Source organism: Sus scrofa, chromosome 12 (genome assembly GCF_000003025.6).
Source record: "Sus scrofa isolate TJ Tabasco breed Duroc chromosome 12, Sscrofa11.1, whole genome shotgun sequence".
In the NCBI taxonomy this organism is placed as follows: domain Eukaryota; kingdom Metazoa; phylum Chordata; class Mammalia; order Artiodactyla; family Suidae; genus Sus; species Sus scrofa.
This window is the reverse complement of record NC_010454.4, coordinates 59,465,206-59,485,060: the sequence shown is the minus strand read 5'-3', so window position 1 is coordinate 59,485,060 and position 19,855 is coordinate 59,465,206. Positions and strand designations below refer to the sequence as shown.

Here is a 19,855-nt window from a genome sequence, read left to right as displayed (position 1 = left end):
GCAAGCTCAGCGGACTCGCCCCCACCCAGGCTGAGCCGTCCTGAGCCTCCCCAGCCACAAAGGCTTTCGTCCCCGCCCAGGGCTGGGGCCTGAGCCAGCACCCGCCGTGGTTCCCTGGCGCAGCCTCCCCTGCCCAGGGAGCTGCTGTCCCTCGGCCTCCGCTGGGCACGCTGCTCCCGCCCCGAGTCCTCTCGGACCATTTCCTTGACCTCTGTGGTCACAGCAGTGGAACCGGCTCTCGGCCCAACTGCTGGGACCCCCAGCCCCCGCCCAGCCCACCCAGGGAGGCTTTTCTAGTCCAGGGAATCCAGCCACCCAGAGACCAGTTCTGTCCCCACGGTCCAGTCTGCAGGGCGGCCTGGGGAAGCCGTGCGGGCCCACAGGAAGCCGGGGCCTCCAGGGCCACACGGTTCCCCTGCTCCTCGAGGCCATCCCGCTGCGTCCTCAGCTTCCCCCGCAGCCCCTCGCCTGCTGACCGGAGTCCCGGTAGCGCTGGTGACGGCGGCTGAAGACGGGTGAACAGCAGTTGCAGTGAGAGAGACCCGTCATCACCCACCCCACCCCCCTCATCCTTGTGAAAAGCACACGCCTCATCCACCCGTGCCAAAGCTGTGGCGACATCAGGGCCTTAACCCGCTGTGTACCTGGGAGCGCCCTAAAAGCTTTCCCTGGGAAGTAAATTTGTGCAGGAAGGAAGTGGGGGGGGGAGAGGAGAGGAGGAAGGAAGCAGCCACAGACGGGCGGGCGGGAGTGTGGCCCTGCCTCTGCTGCTGGCCCCACTTCCCTTGGCCTCAGCTTTCTCATCCATACCGGGGTCCAGCGCTGCTTCACAGCGCGTGGTTGTTCTGGGGTTTAAACGAGCCCATGCCCGGGACAGCTGCCCTGTGGACACGCGGTGTCCACTCCTGCCCTGCCACCCCTTCCACCTTGGGGCGAGCATCGTGCTTTCTCTGCGCACGCGGGCTTCCTCGTGGCAACGCTGCCTCTCACCGGCTCCCTCCCGCGCTGTCAAGGGAGGTGTGCGACCCCACGGCCTCGGGGCGGGGGGGGGGGGGCAGATTGTTCCGAGCTCCAGAGGCTTTTTTCATGCTTTTCTGTGAATGGGCGTGAGTGGCGCCAGGCCACCCTTCCTGGTCCCAAATTAAATGTCTCCCAGCGGAAGGCAGCGTCTCACCCCGACTCGCTGCAGAGCCGGAGACGGACGCGCATCTCAGGACGGTCCCACGCGGCTTCCGGGACGCCCTCGGCGCGGCTTCTAATGCAGGCCGTTTCCTCCCACAGAACATCGATATCACCAATTTCAGCAGCAGCTGGAGCGACGGCCTGGCCTTCTGTGCCCTCCTGCACACCTATCTGCCCGCTCACATCCCGTACCAGGAGCTGAACAGTCAGGAGAAGGTAAGTCCCACCCAGGTCACGCCAGTCACCCTCTAGGACACGCATCCCGGCAGGGCTGGGGTTGTGGACCTGAAGTGGAATTTGCAGTGTTGACGCCAGCACGGGTAACCACGGAGGGCAGGTCTACACGGTACAATACCGCCTTCGGCAAATGTCCTGTTTCCCTGTTAGCTAGAAAAACGCAGTGAAGCCCCATTGAGTCGTTCCTGACGCTTGCTTTCAGGGAAAGCCCGCACGGGCTCTCCCCTTCCTGGTTTTGAGACCTTTTTGGCCAACGCTTTCAAAATCTTTCTGAAGACCAGAGAGCACCACCCAAGAGAGTTCCCTGCCCAAACCAGCTTGGGAAGCTGTAAGATGTGTCACACTTCTGGAGAGTCACAACACTTGCAGAGACTCTAAGAAATGTGACTCTGTTTAGCCCAACCTGTGTCAGAGCCACAGAACCTTTTTTAACTTACCATATCATCACCCATAAGAGGAGCTGGCAAAGTTCTGTCAGGGACCAACCGGTAGGCTTTCTGGGCCTGTGGTCTCTGTCACAGCTGCTTAACTCTACCACTGTGGTGCCCACGTGGCCATAGACCTTTGTAAACACACCACGTTCCAATAAAACTTTATTTACAAAATCGAGCTGAGGGCCGGATTTGGGCTGTGGTTTGCCAGACCCTGCCCTAGGACATCTGAAATCATACCACCGAGTGTCCTCTGGGAAATGCTGTGCCAGCCCCTCACTCACTCTCAACCAGCGTCTCCTGCCCAGCGTCAGGCACGGTAACACGGACGCAGTGAACACGTAGGAGGCAGATGGTCAGTAAACAAGTGAGTCAGCCTGTTGCAGGGAACCCTGTAAATGAGTGTAAACTGAGGAAGATGTGAGAGAAACCAGGGCTCGGGGGGACAAGGGCACCGAAGGGGCCAGCAAGGCAGAGCGGGAGCTTACCCGAGGAGGGGCAGCAGGTGTAGCCAGGGACGCGGGAGGCCAGCCAGTGGGGGCAGGGGCAGGGAGGATGGCCTGGGCGGCGCCGGGGCTTCCAAGGCGGCTGGCAGAGGGCCCTCTTGCTGGTCCTGGGCAGTGAGAACCAGGGCTCCTGCGCTTTGAAGACGTCTCCGTGGAAAGGTGATTGTCATGGGGACAGGGACGGAAGCCGAGCTGCTGTTGGAGTTGAGGTGAGCGCGCACCTCCTGCTCCACCCGTTAGCGGGGGCGGGGGGGGGGGCAGCACCGCGTGGGCAGGACCCGGAAGAGTGGAAATGCGCTGAGATGCAGAATCACCCGACTGACCGCTCCCAGGGAGGAGACGTTAAAGACAGCCCCAGGCGTCTGCCCACAGGCCGGTTTCTGAGAAGGTGAAGGAAGGGAAGAATTTCCCCACACTGGGATTTAACTAAAGTCCAAGAGGTCCTTGTGCTGATGGTGATGATAACTGAACCAAGTGATAGGATGTTTGGGTGTGTGTCAGGGTCCCCGAGAAACTAACGGGGGGTGTGTGTACATACACCGTAGAGGCGGGTAGAGAGTCCACTTTGAGCCGTGGGCCCGTGCAGGGGTAGAGGCTGCCAGACGCAGAATCTGCAGGGCGGGCGGGCTGTCCAGAGACACGGAAAGCGTTGGTCCCGGGGTCTGAGAGCCGTCTGCCCGCAGAACGCCCTCCTCTCTGGGGGGCCTGGTCCTTTTCCCTTTAGGCCTTCGCCTGACTGGGCGAGGCCCTCCCACATCATGGCGGGTCATTTGCTCTGCCCAAAGTCTCCCCGTGTATGTGTTGATCACATCTGAAAAATACCTTCACAGAAACATCTAGGGTAATTTTTAGCCACACATCCAGGTACCAAGGCCTAGCCAAGTTGACACATAAATTTGACCATCATGGAAGTATTCCAATTTCAGAGCACAAATTAAATTTTATGCATGGTGCTTTGTAATCTGTGAAGCAGGCCAGGCAGGATTATGAAGCATTGGTGGGGAGTATTCTGTATTAAGTCATGTTCCATCGGAGATGTCCGTGAAGTGGGCAGGCACCTGGATAGCCACCTGGGGTTCAGAGGGCTGGTCAGAGCTGGACGGAGAGCTCTGGGGCCACAGTGAACAGACCAGCTCTGCCCAAGTGACCCGAATTGACGGGAATGTTCTCCATCCTGCCGTCCCGGCCAGTAGCCACTCTCCGCCTGGGCTCCTGATGAAAAGCAGCTCGTGGGACTGGAAAATTTTATTTTCAACTAATTAAACAGCCAGCTGTGGCAAGTGGCTGCTGTAATGAACAGGCAGGTGCAGACAGTATTCAAAGCCGACAACGGCGGTCAGCTGAGCCCTGGTCCGAAGGGAGCCACCGAGAGAGAACAGCCCTGTGTCTCCTGTGCTGCTCTGGAATCACGCTGGCCTAAGAGCTGTGGCCTCAGAAACCCCCTTCCTCCCCAACACTGACCCAAAGGACTTTTTTTTTTTTGGCTTTTTAGGGCCGCTCCTGCGGTATATTGCAGATTCCCAGGCTAAGGGTCAGATCAGAGCTATAGCTGCCGGCCTGCACCACAGCCACAGCAACATCAGATCCAAGCCATGTCTGCGATCGACACCGCAGCTCACGGCAACGCCGGATCCTTAACCCATGGAGCAAGGCCAGGGATTGAACTCACATCCTCATGGATACTAGTCAGGTTCATTACCACTGAGCCACAGCAAGAACTCCCCAGGGGACTTTAAAATAAGGGCAGAGGCCTCATTAGTACAAATGGGAGATTCCTGTTGGTAGTTGGGGTTAAAGTAAAGGCCGCAGGAGCCACATCCCAGCTCCCCCTCAGCAGCGCCGAGAGCAGCGGTAAGACGGTGCCAAGCCTGCCGTCCGTTCACCCCCTTCAGTTACCTTCAGTGTGGAGGCGGGGGGCGCGGGGGGCGCCAGGCTGGGCACAGTGACCGCAGATCAGCAGCTTTCCAAGGCCTCGGCCCCAGACTGGCGGGGAGGTGGGTGGCCCTGTCGTCGGGTGCCGAGAGCAGAGCCTGCCTCAGCATCGGGCAGACCCTTAGTCCTCAGGCCCCAGATGTGCCCGCAAGGACAGAGAGCGGAGGAGTGTGGAGCAGCCTCGCACGCTCTAGATGGAATCATTCGCAACCTGGAGTTCCGTATCCAGCCAAGTTATTAACCAGGGGTGATGGTACAAGAGAGAAGACTTCATATATGGATGCATCCAGAAAATCTCTCTCCCACGTCCTTTCTTAAGGAGGAAGCCTAAGAGTGTGCTTTAGTAGAACCAGGGGTGTTATCCAAAAATTTACACAAGGTTTACGGACCGAAAAAATGCCGCCTGCCACATAAACAAAGGGTGCTGGGGCCATCAAGCCATCAGCCGCTGCAGCACCCGGAGGGGATTCAGCATGGAGGAGGGAAGGAGGCCACTGGCCCTCGGTAGCTCAGGCACACCTCAGAGAAGTGATTTCCAAGCCCGGACTCCTGCAGCCTCCCTTCCCAGAAAGGTGCTGAATTCATTCACTTGAGCTGTTTGCTGTTTTTCTTTAAGTAGCGCGAGTCTCACGCTGTTGAGCTGCCTGGGTTGTTTGTGCAGAGCTCCCGCGCATCCGGCTCCTCTCGCCCGTGCAGAGCTGAGAGCTCGCCTCGGGGACTGAGGTCCCTCGTGCATGTGCTGGACAAAACGGGCTTCTCCCCGTTTAGGTTGTGCATGTTCTTGTCCAGTCGGTGGGTTCGGGGCAGGGTGGGGTGGGGGGCTCCAGGGCCGCAGGATTTCCCAGAGTCATGATCCAGGCTTGAGGATGTGCAAGGGGGAACGTGAGAGGCAGGCAGAGACGTGAGGCCCAGGTGTGCGGCAGTCTCGCCGCGTTAGCACAGCAAGGCCGGGTGCCGCGAGGAGACTGGCCCCGGGAGCGATGGCCAGAGTGGGGACGAGCCGAAGATGAAGAGGAGGCCCACGGGTCCTGTCCCAGTGAGAAAATCCCGACCGGGCACAGCTGCAGACAGACTGGGAGACGCGCACAGCTCAGACCTGGAGGTCCCGGGACGGCGTGCGGCTTGCGGCAGGTGGCTGCGTTACAAAGAGGAAGATCCTTTGGAGAGAATGTTTTGTGTGGCATCGCATCGCGACTGAGGACCAGCACGGGGGGATGCGACCGCGGCTGCCGTGGAAACAGCGCAGACGTCTTCAGCCTTCAGAGTCGCCGGTTAAGAGGGAGCAGAACACAACGTGGTGGAAGGAAAGCAAGCAGTCGTGAGCTTTCACGGTATGAGACTCGACGCGGTGGAGGGAAGGCGAGGGAACTGCTTATCATACGAAGTGGAGTCTGGACGTGGTGGCACAAGACGTGGAAGTCCAAGGATGTTGGCTTTTTGGTTTGGTGGTTTTGTTTTGTTTTTTAAATCACATATGTGACACGCCAAAGTTCCCAGGCCGGGGATGGAACCTCCACACAACAGTGACAGCGCTGGATCTTTAACCTGATGGGTCACCAGGACACTCCGAGGATAGGGTGTCACAACCTAACTAACAAATGGAAGGAAAACAAGCTGAGTGACTGTAGCAAGGGGAGGAGAGGGGAACGTGAGACCCGAGTCCTCACTTGTCTCGGGCGGGAGCTAGAAGGTCACACCTCTGGTTTCGAAATCCAGAAAGGGAGTTTCCATCGTGGTGCATCGGAAACAAATCCGACTGGGAACCCTGAGGTTGCAGGTTTGATCCCTGGCCTCGCTCAGTGGGTTGAGGATCCATGTTGCTGTGGCTGTAGTGTAGGTTGCAGACGTGGCTCGGATCTGGCATTGCTGTGGCTCTGGTGTAGGCTGATGGCAACAGCTCGGATTAGACCCCTAGCCTGGGAACCTCCATATGCTGCAAGTATGGCCCTAAAAAAAAAAAAAAGGAAATCCAGAAAAAGGCTGTAGGAGGAGGGAGCAGGAGGGACTGGGGGTCTGGAGTCAGTAGATGCAAACTCTTGCATTTGGAGTGGATAAGCTATGAGGTCCTGCTGTACAGCACTGGGAACTATGTCTAGTCGCTTGTGATGGAGCCTGATGGAGGATAACGTGAGAAAAAAGAATGTATATGGATGTATAGCTGGGCTGCTTTGCTGTGCAGCAGGAATTGGCAGAACACCGTAAAGCAACTGTAATAAAAAATTTTAAAAAAGTGATGTAAGCAAGTAGAGAAACAAGAAGTGCTTCTCCCGAGGACCAGGGCTGGGGGAAGGAGCGGTTTTTCATACGATGTATTTAACTCTGTGCACACATGGCTTTGGAAGCTTTTTTGATGCAGCACCCTGATGAAACTGCTGCTGACAGGCGACGGAAAGTGTACATCACAAATCTGGACAAAGTTAAAACATGACCGAATGAACAAACATTTATCTCTGATGGTTAGGAATCAATCAATAATGTCATTTTTAGTGCCAGTTGTAACTTGTTAATCTTTTTTTCCCTTAAACTGAGACCACTGGGTACCCATGAAAAACTTAATTGTTTTGGAGTTCCCTTCGCGGATCAGCGGGTTAACAAAACTGACTAGGAGCCATGAGATTGTGGATTCCGATCCCTGGCCTCGCTCAGTGGGTTAAGGATCCGGTGTGGCTGTGAGCTGCGGTGTAGATCACAGATTCGGCTCGGATCCTTGAGTTGCTGTGGCTGTGGTGTAGGCCGGCAGCTGTAGCTCTGATTCGACCCCTAGCCTGGGAAACTCCATATGCTGCAGGTGTGGCCCTAAAAAGAAAGAAAAAAAACCTTAATTGTTTTATAAATAGTAGGTAATCTAGATGGCAGTGTCTGTTGGTGTTTTTTCCTAGCAAACGCTCTATATTTTTAGTTGATAATTTCATTCTCTTTGTCTTCTTAACCTAGAAAAGAAATCTCTTGTTGGCATTTGAAGCAGCTGAAAGTGTTGGTATTAAACCCAGCCTGGTGAGTATCCTCTTTGTTCCCTTGTGATGCTTTATTCCAACTCTATGAGAAAGAACTTGATGCTGTCTCCTAAGGAACTTTTATGGAATAATGAAATCTATTTGCCGAAGATTTGTTGCTCATGATTCCTCACATAAAATTATCCAGTTGGTCTGACCACGTATGATTTAGAGTTTTCAGTGGCGATTTCACTGTGGATAAATTTCAGTTCTAGACTGAATTATCATGCAAGCCCCTCTTGCATGTCACCTAGAAACAGAGTAAAACGTAATTTTTAAAATGTCAATATACCAAGTCACCTAGAAATCTGAGTAGAATGTAATTTTTAAAATGTCAGTATATCATTAACACACTGCAGATCAACTATATGTTAATAAAAATATATTTTAAAATTAAAAATGCTTAAAATAAAAATATCAGTATACAGCTGAGCTCTCTGACGAGAGAATGGGAAATAACCAGATGGCAGAAATTAAAACAGGAGTGGAGACCAGAGCCCCGAGACACATGCTGAGACGGTGGCCGCCCCCAGGGGTGGGGCTTAGTGATGAGCAAGGGCTCCCAGGGAACGGGCACCTCATGGGTATAGTCTGGGATTGGACCCCATGTAGGGGCAGGGGCCAAGGCCCTGAGCTCCTGTAAACACAGCACTAATTCTGTGACCCCTGCACCAACCAAGGCCTGTATACAAAACGCTGCTCTTTTTAATGAAGGGGGAATAAAAATCTCCACCTGCCAGTCCAGGGAGGTGAGAAAAAAGCTTGGTCTCCACCTGGGATTTTTTTGTGCTAAAAAAAAAAAAAAAAAATCTCCTGTAAGGAAAGAACTGGGCCAGATCTGGTTTTGAATCCAAATTGGTAATATCTGCTGCAAGAAGACCCCAGCTTATCCTGTCTCTGGTGCAGGAAGCTCCTGGGCCAGTAGCACAGTGGCTGCTGAAAATACACTCACAATCCAAAAATTACAAAACACTCAAAAAAAATGATCTGCTTTGAGTTAGTCAGCAGACACAACAAATGAAGATCCTCTACCAGAATTTGAGATAGTAAGACAAGTGAGTGAGGCCAGGGATCAAACTCTGTGGCATAGGTCACAGGCCACTGTCACAAGCTGCAACTTAGGCTGCAGCTGTAGTTCCACTTTGACTCCTAGCCTGGGAACGTCCATATGCCACAGGAGTAGCTGTTAAAAAAAAAATTTCTTTTGGCATTAAAAACACCAAATTAGTTCTGTTGTATCTAATTAGTTTGGATTGAAAACTAATTAGATACAACAGAAGAGAGAATTACTAAACTGGAAAATAGATCTAAGGAAATTACCCAGAACATAAAACAGAGACTTTTAAAATTGGAAGTGTAATGGTTTTGTTAGCAGGTTTTCAACTTCAAGAGATGGAAAATCCAACTAACAGTTGCTTCAGCCACCAAGATATTAATTTTTTTTTTTTTTTTAACGAGAAGCCCAGAAGTAGCTTTCAGCATGGTTCACTGTGCAGTGTTGGAATCCAGGAGCCCAGAGTGTCCCTTCTCTACGCTCCACCATCTTTAATGTGCTGGTCCTTTTTCTCCATACTTGTTTCTCTGGGGTTTAGCATGGCTGTCAAGCTCCTGACATCACTCCCAACTGCAGGGCAGGAAGGAGGGGGAAGGGACAGAGCAGGGGCCTCACCATCTTCCCCTTTGATAAGGAAATCAGGAGACTTCCCAGAGCCCCTCCAGCTCTTGGGCAGTACTCTGTGACATGGCCACCCAGCTGCACAGGAATTTGAGAAAGTAAGCACGTAACGTTTTTCATCCTCTTTAAGGGGAAGCCTGCAAGGAAGGGAGAGGTTGGGAATGACGATTGGGTTAACCAACTGTTAGTGTCTGTCTCAGAGCTTAAGAGGCATGGAAGATAAAATCAGGCCATGTTCTGTCCTGTGTCCAGTGGGAATTCCAGAAGAAGAGGAAAGAAAAAATGAAGAGAGACAATGTTTAAAGAAGTGGTGCCTGAAATTTTTCAAGAATGATGAAAGACCATAGATTCTTTTTTTAAAATTTTATTATAGTTGATTTACCGTATTCTTTCAATTTCTGCTATACAGCAAAGTGACCCAGTTATACACATATATACATTCTTTTTCTCATATTATCCTCTATCATGTTCCATCGCAAGTGATTGGAATAGTTCCCTGTGCTATACAGCAGCACCTCATTGCTTATCCACTCCAAATGCAATAGCTTGCATCTACTAACCCCAAACTCCCAATGCATCCCATTCCCTCCTCCTCCCACTCGGCAACCACAAGTCTGTTCTCAATATCATGAGTTTGTTACTTTTCTGTAGATAGGCTCATTTGTGCCATATTTTAGATTCCATATATAAGTGATATGGTAATTGTCTCTTTCTGATTAACTTCACTTAGCATGAGAATCTCTAGTTCATTTGTGTAGCTGCGAATGGCATTTTTTTCCTTTTTTATGGCTATGTAATATTCTATTGTGTATATGTATCACATCTTAATCTGTTCATCTGTTGATGGACATTTAGGTTGTTTCCACGTCTTGGCTATTATGAATAATGCTGCAGTGAACATAGAGGTGCATGTGTCTTTTTCAGTGAAAGTTGTGTTCAGATATATGCCCAAGAGTGGGACTGCTAGATCATATGGTATAGTTCTATGTATAGTTTTCTGAGGTACCTCCATACTGTTTTTCATAGTGGTTGTACCAATTTACATTCCCACCAACAGCACAGGAGGGCTCCCTTCTCTCCACACCCCCTCCAGCATTTGTTATTTGTAGACTTATTAATTATAGCCATTCTGACTGGTGTGAGGTGGTACCTCACTATAGTTTTGATTTGCATTTCTCTAATCATTAGTTACTTTTAGCATTTTTTCATGTGCCTATTGGCCATCCGTATGTCTTCTTTGGATACATACTATTCAGGTCTTCTAACCATTTTTCAGTTGAGTTGGTTTTTTGTTTGTCATTGTTTTTTGGGGTTTTTTTGTTTTGTTTTGTTTTTGGTTTGGTTTGGTTTTGCTGTTGAGTTATTTGTATATTTTGGAAGTTAAGCCCTTGTCAGTTGTATCATTTACGAGTATTTTCTCCCATTCCATAGGTTGTCATTATTTTTTAATGGTTTCCTTTTCTGTGCAGAAGCTTTTAAATTTGATTAGGTCTCATTGGTTTATTTTCATTTTTATTTCTGTTGCCTTGGGAGACTGACCTAAGAAAATATTTGTATGGTTAATGTCAGGGAATGTTTTGCCTGTGTTCTCTTTTAGGAATTTTATGGTGTCTTATTTTTAAGTCTTTTAAGCCATTTTGAGTTTATTTTTGTGCATGGTGTGAGAGTGTGTTCTAGTTTCATTGATTGACATGCAGCCATAAAGTTTTCCCAGCACCATTTGCTAAAGAGGCTATCTTTTTCCCATTTTATATCCTTGCCTCCTTTGTCGAAGATTAACTGACCATAGGTGTCTGGGTTTATTTCTGGGTTCTCTGTTGTATTCCATTGGTCCGTATATCTGTTTTGGTACCAGTACCGCACTGTCTTGATTAGTGTAGCTTTGTAATGTCTGAAATCTGGGAGAGTTACACCTCCTGCTTGTTTTTTTCCCCCCCTCAGGATTGCTTTGGCAATTATGGGTCTTTTATGGTTACATATCAATTTTGGGGTTGTTCGTTCTAGTTCTGTGAAAAATGTCATGGGTAATTTGATAGCATTGCATCCAATCTGTAGATTGCTTTGGGTCATGTGGCCATTTTTACAATATTAATTCTTCCAATCCAGGAGCGTGGAATTACTTTCCATTTCTGTGAATCCTCTTTAATTTCCTTGATTTTTTTTTTTTTTGTCTGTCTTTTGTCTTTTTAGGGCCACACCCACAGCATATGGAGGTTCCCAGGCTAGGGGTCGAATCAGAGCTACAGCTGCCGGCCTACACCACAGCCACAGCAATGCCGGATCCTTAACCCACTGAGTGAAGCCAGGGATAGAACCTGCAACCTCATGGTTCCTAGTCAGATTCGTTTCCTTTTCACCACGACGGGAACTCCTTCTTGATGAATTTTTATGGTTTTCAGCCTGTAAGTCTTTCCCCTCCTTAGCCAGGTATATTCCTAGGTATTTAATTTTGGGGGGTGCAATTTTAAAAGATACTATATTTTTATAACCCTTTTCTAATATTTCATTATTAGTGTACAGAAACGCAACCCATTTCTGAATGTTAATCTTATATCCTGCTACTCTGCTGAATTTGTTGATCAGTTCGAGGAGTTTTTGTGTGGAGTCCTTAGGGTTTTCTATGTATAGCATCATGTCGTCTGCATACAGTGACAATTTTACCTCTTCTCTTCCAATTTGGATACCTTTTATTTCTTTTGTTTAATTGCTATGGCTAGGATTTCCAATACTATGTTGAATAATAGTGGTGAGAGTGGGCATCCTTGTCTTGTTCCAGGTTTTGGTGGAAGGCTTTCAGTTTTTCTCTGTTGAGTATTACATTGGCTGTGGGTTTGTCATAAATGGCTACCACAGATTCTTAATGAGTCTCAAACAGGATGAATAGGAGTTTCCACTGTGGCTGAGCAGGTTATGAACCCGACTAGTATCCATGGGGATGCCGTCCAGAACGTAGAAGCTTCCTACCTTATTAACTTGCTTTGCAATATCTTGATGAGGATTGAAAAATAATACATTTCGTTATATGTAGCATTTAAAAAATACTCCCAATCAGAATTGGCAGCAGTAATGATCCCAAGTCTTTGGTCAAATTCTATTAGATGAGTTAGGAAAAAGAGGTTTCACTTATATGGTATATTCTAGTAAATAGAGGTTTCTGGGTGCAGCATGTTAGCAAGGATGAGATTTTCTACCAGTGAAACCCCTACACTGTTTCCCACTTTATTTTTTTTCTTTTCAGGGCTGAACCCGTGGCATATGGAAGTTCCCAGGCTAGGGGTCGAATCTGAGCTGTAGCTGCCCGCCTACACCACGGCCACAGCAATGCCAGATCTGAGCCATGTCTGCAACTTCCACTGGAGCTCACTGCAACACCAGATCCTTAACCCGCCGAGCGGGACCAGGGATCAAACTCTTGTCCTGATGGATACTAGTTGAGTTCGTTATGGCTGAGCCACAACAGAAACTCCGGAGGTGCCTTTTTTTTTTTTTTTTTTTCCTTCCCCCCCGAATTCCAGTTGTTCATGGCTGGTATGTAGGAAAGTTCTTGACCCTGTGGCCTGAGACTTGGGTAAACTCGCATGTTAGTTTGAAGAGGTTTTTTGGTGGACACTGGGGTTTTCTGCATAGACAGTCATGTCATCTGCAGATAAAGACACTTTGGTTCTTTCCCCTCTGTACACCATTTGTTTCTCTTTCTTGCCTCGCTGCACTGGCTAGAACTTGCGGACGGTGCTGGCGAGAAGCAGCGAGAGGAGGCCTCCTTACCTTCTCATTTCTGCCTGACCTCAGGGGTGAAGTGCTCAGTCTCTCGCTGTTAAATACGTGTCAGCTTCAGGGTTTTGTGCATGTCCTTTATCAGGTAAAAGAAATTCTCCTCTGTTTCTAGGATGTTGAGGATTTTTTCACCATCACGAATAGCTGTTGAATTTTGTGTAATGCATTTTCTACGTCTGTTGATGTGACCGTAGGGCTTTTCTTATTAGCCTGTTAGTATGAGTAACATTGACTGACTGATGGGTATTGCACCAGCTTTGCACTCCTGAGCTGAACTCCACTTGATCGTGATTCAATTTGCTAATATTTATTAAAGATCCTTGTGTCTGTTCATGTGAGAAATTGGTAGTTTTCTTGTAATATCTTTAGTGGGTGGTGCTGGCTTCACAGAATGTGTGAGAGAAACTGTTCCCTCCCTGTTTCCCGGAAGAGATTGTGTAGAAATAACCAGTGAAACCATCTGGGTCTAGTGGTTTCTTTTTTGGAAGGGTTTTAGCTACTAAATCAGACAAGTGTCATGTCATGCACTACCAGATTTTTTTTTTTTTTTTGTCTTTTGTCTTTTTAGGGCCGCACCCGAGGCACATGGAGGTTCCCAGGCTAGGGGTCTAATCAGAGCTGTAGCTGCCAGCTTACACCACAGCCACAGCAACACCAGATCTGAGCCGCGTCTGCAGCCTACACCCCAACTCATGGCAACGCCGGATCCTTCACCCACTGAGCAAGGCCAGGGATCGAACCCGCCACCTCATGGTTCCCAGTCGGATTCGTTAACCACTGCACCACGACGGGAACTCCTCCTGTTCTTTTCCATTACGGTTTATCACAGCGCGTTGACTCTCGTTCCTCGTGCTGTACAGCAGGACCTTATTGTTTACCGATCCCACGTGTAATAGTTTGCCTCTGCGAACCCCAAACTCCCACTCCATCCCTCCCCCTGTGCTTGGCCATCACTAGTCTGTGCTCTATGTCTGTGACTCTGCTTCTGTTGTGTAAATACGTTGATTTTTAGATTCCGCGTGTCAGTGACATCACGTGGTGTTTGTCTTTTTCTTTCTGCCTTCACTTAGTGCGGTCCTCTCTCGGTCCAGGCCTGTTGCTGCAAATGGCAGTATTCTGTTCTTTTTGTGGTTGAGTGATATTCCATTGTGTGTAGATGTGCCACAACTTCTTTATCCAGTCCTCTGTCGCTGGAAACCTAGGTCGCTTCCGTATCTTGGCTGTTATAAAGAGTTCTGCAGTGACTATTAGGGTGCGTGTATCTTTTGGAATTACAGTTTTCTGCAGATAGATGCCCGAGAGTGGGATCGCTGGATCACGTGGTAGTTTTTTAAGGACGCTCCACCGTTTTCCACGGTGGCTGCGCCAGCTTGCACTCCGCGCAGCAGCGCGGGAGGAGTGAGCACTGCTTTTCTGTTGAGGCTGTTCCGTGTGGGTCTGGGTGGAGGTTGCACGGGGCGCTTTCCTCCTCTCTTCCGTGACCCCTGACATGCTGACTCCTTGCATAACCGGGGAGCAAAAGTGGGAAATGCTCAGACACTGAAACAGAAGCGAAAGGGCTGGTTCCAGGTCTCAACCAGTCCTGCCCCCGCCCAGGAGCAGATGTGCTGACTTCAGCCTGTCCCTGCGTCTCTGCTCTGGCTTCACATCAGGCCCTTCCCGTCTGTACTCTTGTGACCACAAAAGCATCCAAGTTCAGTCCCAGAGGCTTATTACACACATTCAGCAGCATGAGCGTCAGGACAGCCTGACGCAGCTGGTCCCTCCTTCAGCCCCGCTCTAGTCCCTGCCCCTGCTCGCTCGCTCCCCGCAACATGGGGGGGGCAGCAGTTAACATGGACTGGTGACCCTCAATTCTGGTGAAATAGCTTTAAATTGGCCCAAAGCTTTTGTGTCACGAATTCAACCGAAGGGACGGGTACTGCCTAGAGACGCTCGTTGCAAAGTCTGTATAGTGAAGTGACATAGCCACACGCACCCTGGGGGGACAGGGGACAGCCGTTCTGGACAGCACACAGCCACCGCAGTGACACAGCACGTGGTGTGGGAAGTTATAAGGGAGCACGGGGCGCCCACTGATGGAGTGGGGGGCACAGGTGTGTATTTGAAGGCAGCTTGCAACTTGCAGGGGTGGTCATTTTGCAATTGTGGAATCATGGTGACTCTTTTCAGAACTTAAAAAACTTTTTTGTCTTTTTAGGACTGCACTTGCGACATATGGAGGTTCCCAGGCTAGGGAGCTGATTGGAGCTACAGCTGCTGGCCTACACCACAGTCATAGCAACTCGGGCTCTGAGCTGCGTCTGTGACCTACACCACAACTCACGGCAATGGTGGATCCTTAACCCATTGAGCAAAGCCAGGGATCGAACTTGTAACCTCATGGTTCCTAGTGGGATTTGTTTCCTCTGCGCTATGACAGGAACTCCAGAACTTTTTAAATTATTATTAATGGCCACATCTGCAGCATGGAAGTTCCTGAGCCAGGGATTGCATCCAAGCCGCAACTGTGGCAACACCGGATCTTTAACTCACTGGGTCGGGCCAGGGATTGAACCCCCACCTCTGCAGCAACCTGAGTCACTGAAGTCAGATTCTTAACCCACAGGGTCGCCGCGGGGACTCCCAGCACTTTTTGTGGTGCTCGTCATCCTGTTGAAAGATGAGAGAGGCGGGAGGTCAGGTGACCCGTGTTTTTAGAGGGACCCCATCTCCTGAGTAAACAGGAAGGAAGAGCTTTTCTCTCACCTGAGCGCCGTCGGCCCCCGTGCAGCGTGGCTTCTGCCCCTGCAGTCCGTGTGCGTCAGGTCAGGGGCGCCCTGTGACCTCTGTCTGCCCTCTCCCGCAGGAGCTCAGCGAGATGCTGCACACCGACCGGCCGGACTGGCAGAGCGTGATGCAGTACGTGGCCCAGATCTACAAGTACTTTGAGACCTAAGGCCGCCCGAGCTGGTCCCAGAGGCACCCGGTCCGCGTCCACTGCCCGGCGCCGGGATTTCAAAGGAAGGCTGGACCCCAGGCCAGCGCACAACTGGGAATCACCGCGACGCATTTGGACTGTGAGTGGGGCCCACGCACTGCAGGCCCCCTTCCTCCAGCGGGAGCCACCCCGCTTCCAAACCCGCTGTCTTTAGGAAACTGCTGGCTTCTGCCTTTATGAGAACACTGCCCGAGCCACCCTGCCCCCTCCAAAAAACAAACAGCCAACACAACAGAGAAAGACCGTTTGCTCGCAGGCAGCCCTGAGGCCGTGAGCCCTGCCTCCTCCCTGCAGACCTCGGAGCTTGGCGGCTCTTTGCTGGTCCTGCCCCTTGTCTGACTCTTTGACGGAAGAATGTGTGTTCAAGGGCTAGAGGTGTCCCCGGGGGCGGGGGTTAGGGCAGGAGGACGTGGGTCTGGGACGCGGTCACACCAGGCCCCCGGGCTCAGCGCTGGACAGAAGTCATCAGGGAGGGTCACCCGCTGGGCGTGCCCCGCACGTGGCCACACCCCGTCTACCCCCTCGAGTTTGTCTGCTCAGGGAACTTGACAGAGTCTCGCAGGCCGGGGTGGGGTGGCCTGAGCCGGCTGGGGTCCTCGTGCTTTTTACCAACAGGCTGAAGACGCATCTCTCGTGGGACCCTGAGCACAAACACGGGGCCGTAAACAGCGTGCCACGTCTAGCTGTGCTTCTCGGCCCTGCCCCGGGTCTCGCGTTTGCAAGGCCACGGAGGCCCTTGAAGGCGGAGAGGGCTCTGCTCCGTGAGCCTGAGGGAAGCCAAGGCGCTGTCCCCAGAGCCTGCAGGCTCCGCCAGTGGCGGCACAGTGCCCCCCTCCCCGAGCGGGCGGCCGGCTCCTGGCCAGTGGGGGGCCCCCAGTGCAGTGATCACCTGGCAGCTCTGCCCTGGGGCCCCTTGGGGCGGGAGCCTCGGCGAGGTGTGTCCGCCTGTCTCAAGCCGCTGAGGCTGTGGCCCAGAAGCAGCCCACACGCCTCGCCCGCCCCAGCGGGGGAGCCTGGCCGTCGGGAGTGGGGCAGGGTTGTGGTGGGTGTGTTCAGAATCCCCGGGGAGCCCTGAGGGAAGGAAGCCTTTGGTGACGGGGACCGTGATGGTTTGTCCCCACGTGGAAGGTGGAGGCACCATCCGGGCGGGCGTAGCTCCTTCCTGATGAACTTGGCCTATGAAAGTTGCTCCCCCAGCTCCTCCCTCTGTCTCCCCAGCTCCTGCTTCGCTCATATCTGGGGCCGGGCGGGGGCGGGGGTGATACCCCAGGAGCGGGGTTGAGCTGTTGAGTCTGGAATCACTAGGGGCCCCGTGATGGGGGGCGACTCAGAAGGAGCCTGTGCAGTGGGTGTGGCCGTCTCCCCTCCCCCACACCAGAGCTGCTCCCTTTAGGTCGCAGAGGAGAGGAAGGTCTCGGGTTCTTTTTCTAACTCAAGCAAGTTGCCTGACTCCGTTTGTCTGCAGTGGGAAGGCCTGGGAAGAGGCGCCTGTGTGCGGCTCACGGGAGCCCTGGGGGTGTCGGGGCAGGTCTGGCCCCTCAGGGCTGGGGGGCCCTGAGGCCGAGGCGGCGGGGGCAGGGTACCACCCAGGTCTGGTTTTAACTGGAGAGCTCAGAGCGCAAGGTGAGTGTGGAAAATCGAGACATTGAGAAAACACGGAGGTTACTGCCAGCAAAACGTCGCATCCCTGATTCTCTGTCCTGAGGCTTTCAGGAGCCACAGTCTCTGTTTCTTCCCATCCTCCTCAGCCAGTACTCAGTCATTTCAAATTACTGGGTTGTTCTGCAGACTCTTTTTCCAGAAAAATACATTATTTTTGTATAAGAGACAGATGCACATGCAAGACCCGTAGAGGGCGGGATTTCTTTCTGGAGACACAGACGTCCGCGGCTCTTTGCATCCTGAGTTGGTTCGAGGCCGATGGCCGCCCCCAGTCCTGTGCGTGGGGGTGGCCCTCTGGGGAGCCAGGCGGACCCCCGCGCCTCTGACGCCCTCACTTCAGCAAGGGCGACGGGCTTTGGTTTGGTTCTTCGCCAGCTGTGGTTTTCTCGCCCTTGGTGAGACCCCCCACCGGAGCCTGAGTGACTCACCACCTGGTGTGACAGCGTCCGTGGTTCTCGCCCCAGAAGGTGACCGCTTTCCTCTGTGTCCCCACCGAGGGGCTGGCACCGCGCTGCCCGAGACGGAGGGCTCGGTCATCAGACACAAGCCCTGGCTCTTCCCAGCCCGGAGCGCGAGGGCCACCTTGCAGGGATGTAGCAGTGGCTGCAGCAAAGGACGTGACGCAGCCGCCTTTTCTAAAAGTGTTTTTAATGTCTCATTTGCCGGGTTCACTGTCGCTTCTGGAGCCGGGTTAGACTTCAGCTAAATCTGCAACGGCCCCGGCAGCTCGGCGGTTTGGCTGCACTAGTTGAACGGGGCCGATGTGTCTGCGGCCTCATTTCTGCAAAGAGCGCCGCGGACGGGCCAGGCGGCGTCAGGACGAGAGGTGCCGACAGAGACGTGACGTGACAGGATGTGGACCGTGGGTGGCTCGGGGCTGTTTCTAATAAATCTATTTTACTTCCGTCTGGTTGTGCGTTTGTCGAGGTGACCGTCTGCTGTCGCCGTTTTCTCCACCTGCCAGGCTCCCGTGCAGTCTGTTTTCCACGCGGCATCGCACGGCCCCTCTCTGCCCCTCCCCCTCCTCCCCTTCGCAGCCCCCTGCTGTCCTTGCTGTGACCTCTGTCTCTGTGGAGACACCCTCTGGGGCCGACGCAGGTGGCTGCACAGCCGTGCAGAGGTGGCCACGGGCCGCTCCCTCCACGTGTGCACGGGTGGGGGCGCTGCGGAGGCGGAGTTAATATGAGCTTTAATGCGCGGGGCAGCCCGTGTGTTCTGACACGAAAGCACTGTGTGCACGGATCCTGCCCGGGGGAGAAAAAAATAAGGCTAAAAAAGTGTGACTGCAGCCACCTGCCATTCGAGTCGGTCGACCCTGTGCCCAGAGCGAGTGTGGGGCCGCCAGCACCTGCTGCCCACACCTGCCAAGGCTCTGCCTGGACGGACTGCAGACCTGCAGGAGGCAGTCTTCCCTCGGTTCCACACCCCGGCTGAGTCTGCCCCCAGAAGTCCCCTCGGTGCAGCTGTCAGAGGGGGAACGCAGGGTGTCACTCGGGGGTTAACGCGTGTTCCGCCTCCAGAGGTTCCTTGCTGTCCCAGGGCTGCGGTATGGCTCTTTGGTCTGCTGCTCTGTCCCACGTGACGTGGGAGCCTGGTAGCCACTGGAGGGCCAGAGTCACGCATGAGGTCAGGGAGCAGCCTGCAGCTTCTGCGCGGGGGCGGGGGCCGTGGGACCCAGTGGGATGTACAGGAAGGGGAAGACCCGCTTGCTCCAGCCACCTTCTGTAAGCTCCTTTCTGCATGAGGGTCTAGACAAGACGGGACGTATCACGCAGCCAGGGACATTTTTCGTTTTCCCGTGCTTCAAGTCCCGTCAGCCAGGGTTTGGCCTTATCCCCTAGACCAGGGCACCCAGTTGGCCCCTCAAGGTCTCAGGACGTAGTTTGAAGCTATGCACTATGACTTTTCAGAGATCTTTTTTTTTTGGTCTTGCCCACAGCATGCGTAAGTTCCCAAGCCAGGAATTGAATCAGAGCCACAGCAGTGATGATGACACCAGATCCTTAATCCACTGAGCCACTAGGGAACTCCTACAGGGTTTCTTTTTTTTTTTTTTCTTTTTTTCTTTTTAGGGCCAGATGTGCAGCATATGGAGGTTCCCAGGCTAGGGGTCAAATCAGAGCTACAGGTGCTGGCCTACACCACAGCCACAACAACACCAAATCTGAGCCACATCTGCAACCTATACCACAGTTGATGGCAACGCTGGATCCTTATCCCACTGAGCGAGGCCGGGGAAGGAACCCACATCCTCATGGATATTAGTTGGCTTTTTTAATCTGCTGAGCCACAATGGGAACTCCAGGTCTTTTATTTTGAAGGCCTGAATTTTTTTTTTTTTTGAAGTCTTAAAAATGTTGAGGATTCATGGAGGAGCTTCCATCATGGCATAGCGGAAAGGAATCTGACAAGGAACCATGAGGTTGCGGGTTCGATCCCTGGCCTCGCTCCGTGGGTTAAGGATCTGGCCTTGCTGTGAGCTG

General features: G+C 52.3%; 1 protein-coding gene across 5 annotated transcripts in view; it reads left to right on the top strand.

Moving 5' to 3' along the window:
• The window catches only part of SPECC1 (sperm antigen with calponin homology and coiled-coil domains 1), a 238,825-nt gene extending 220,542 nt beyond the window's left edge, over positions 1-18,283 (top strand). For all 5 annotated transcript variants that reach the window (XM_021066294.1, XM_021066293.1, XM_021066295.1 and 2 more), the window contains 3 exons: positions 1,282-1,398; positions 7,223-7,282; positions 15,579-18,283. In XM_021066294.1, coding sequence (XP_020921953.1) covers positions 1,282-1,398; positions 7,223-7,282; positions 15,579-15,668 — 267 coding nt within the window. In that variant the 3' untranslated portion in view covers positions 15,669-18,283. The remainder of the gene's footprint in view (positions 1-1,281; positions 1,399-7,222; positions 7,283-15,578) is intronic.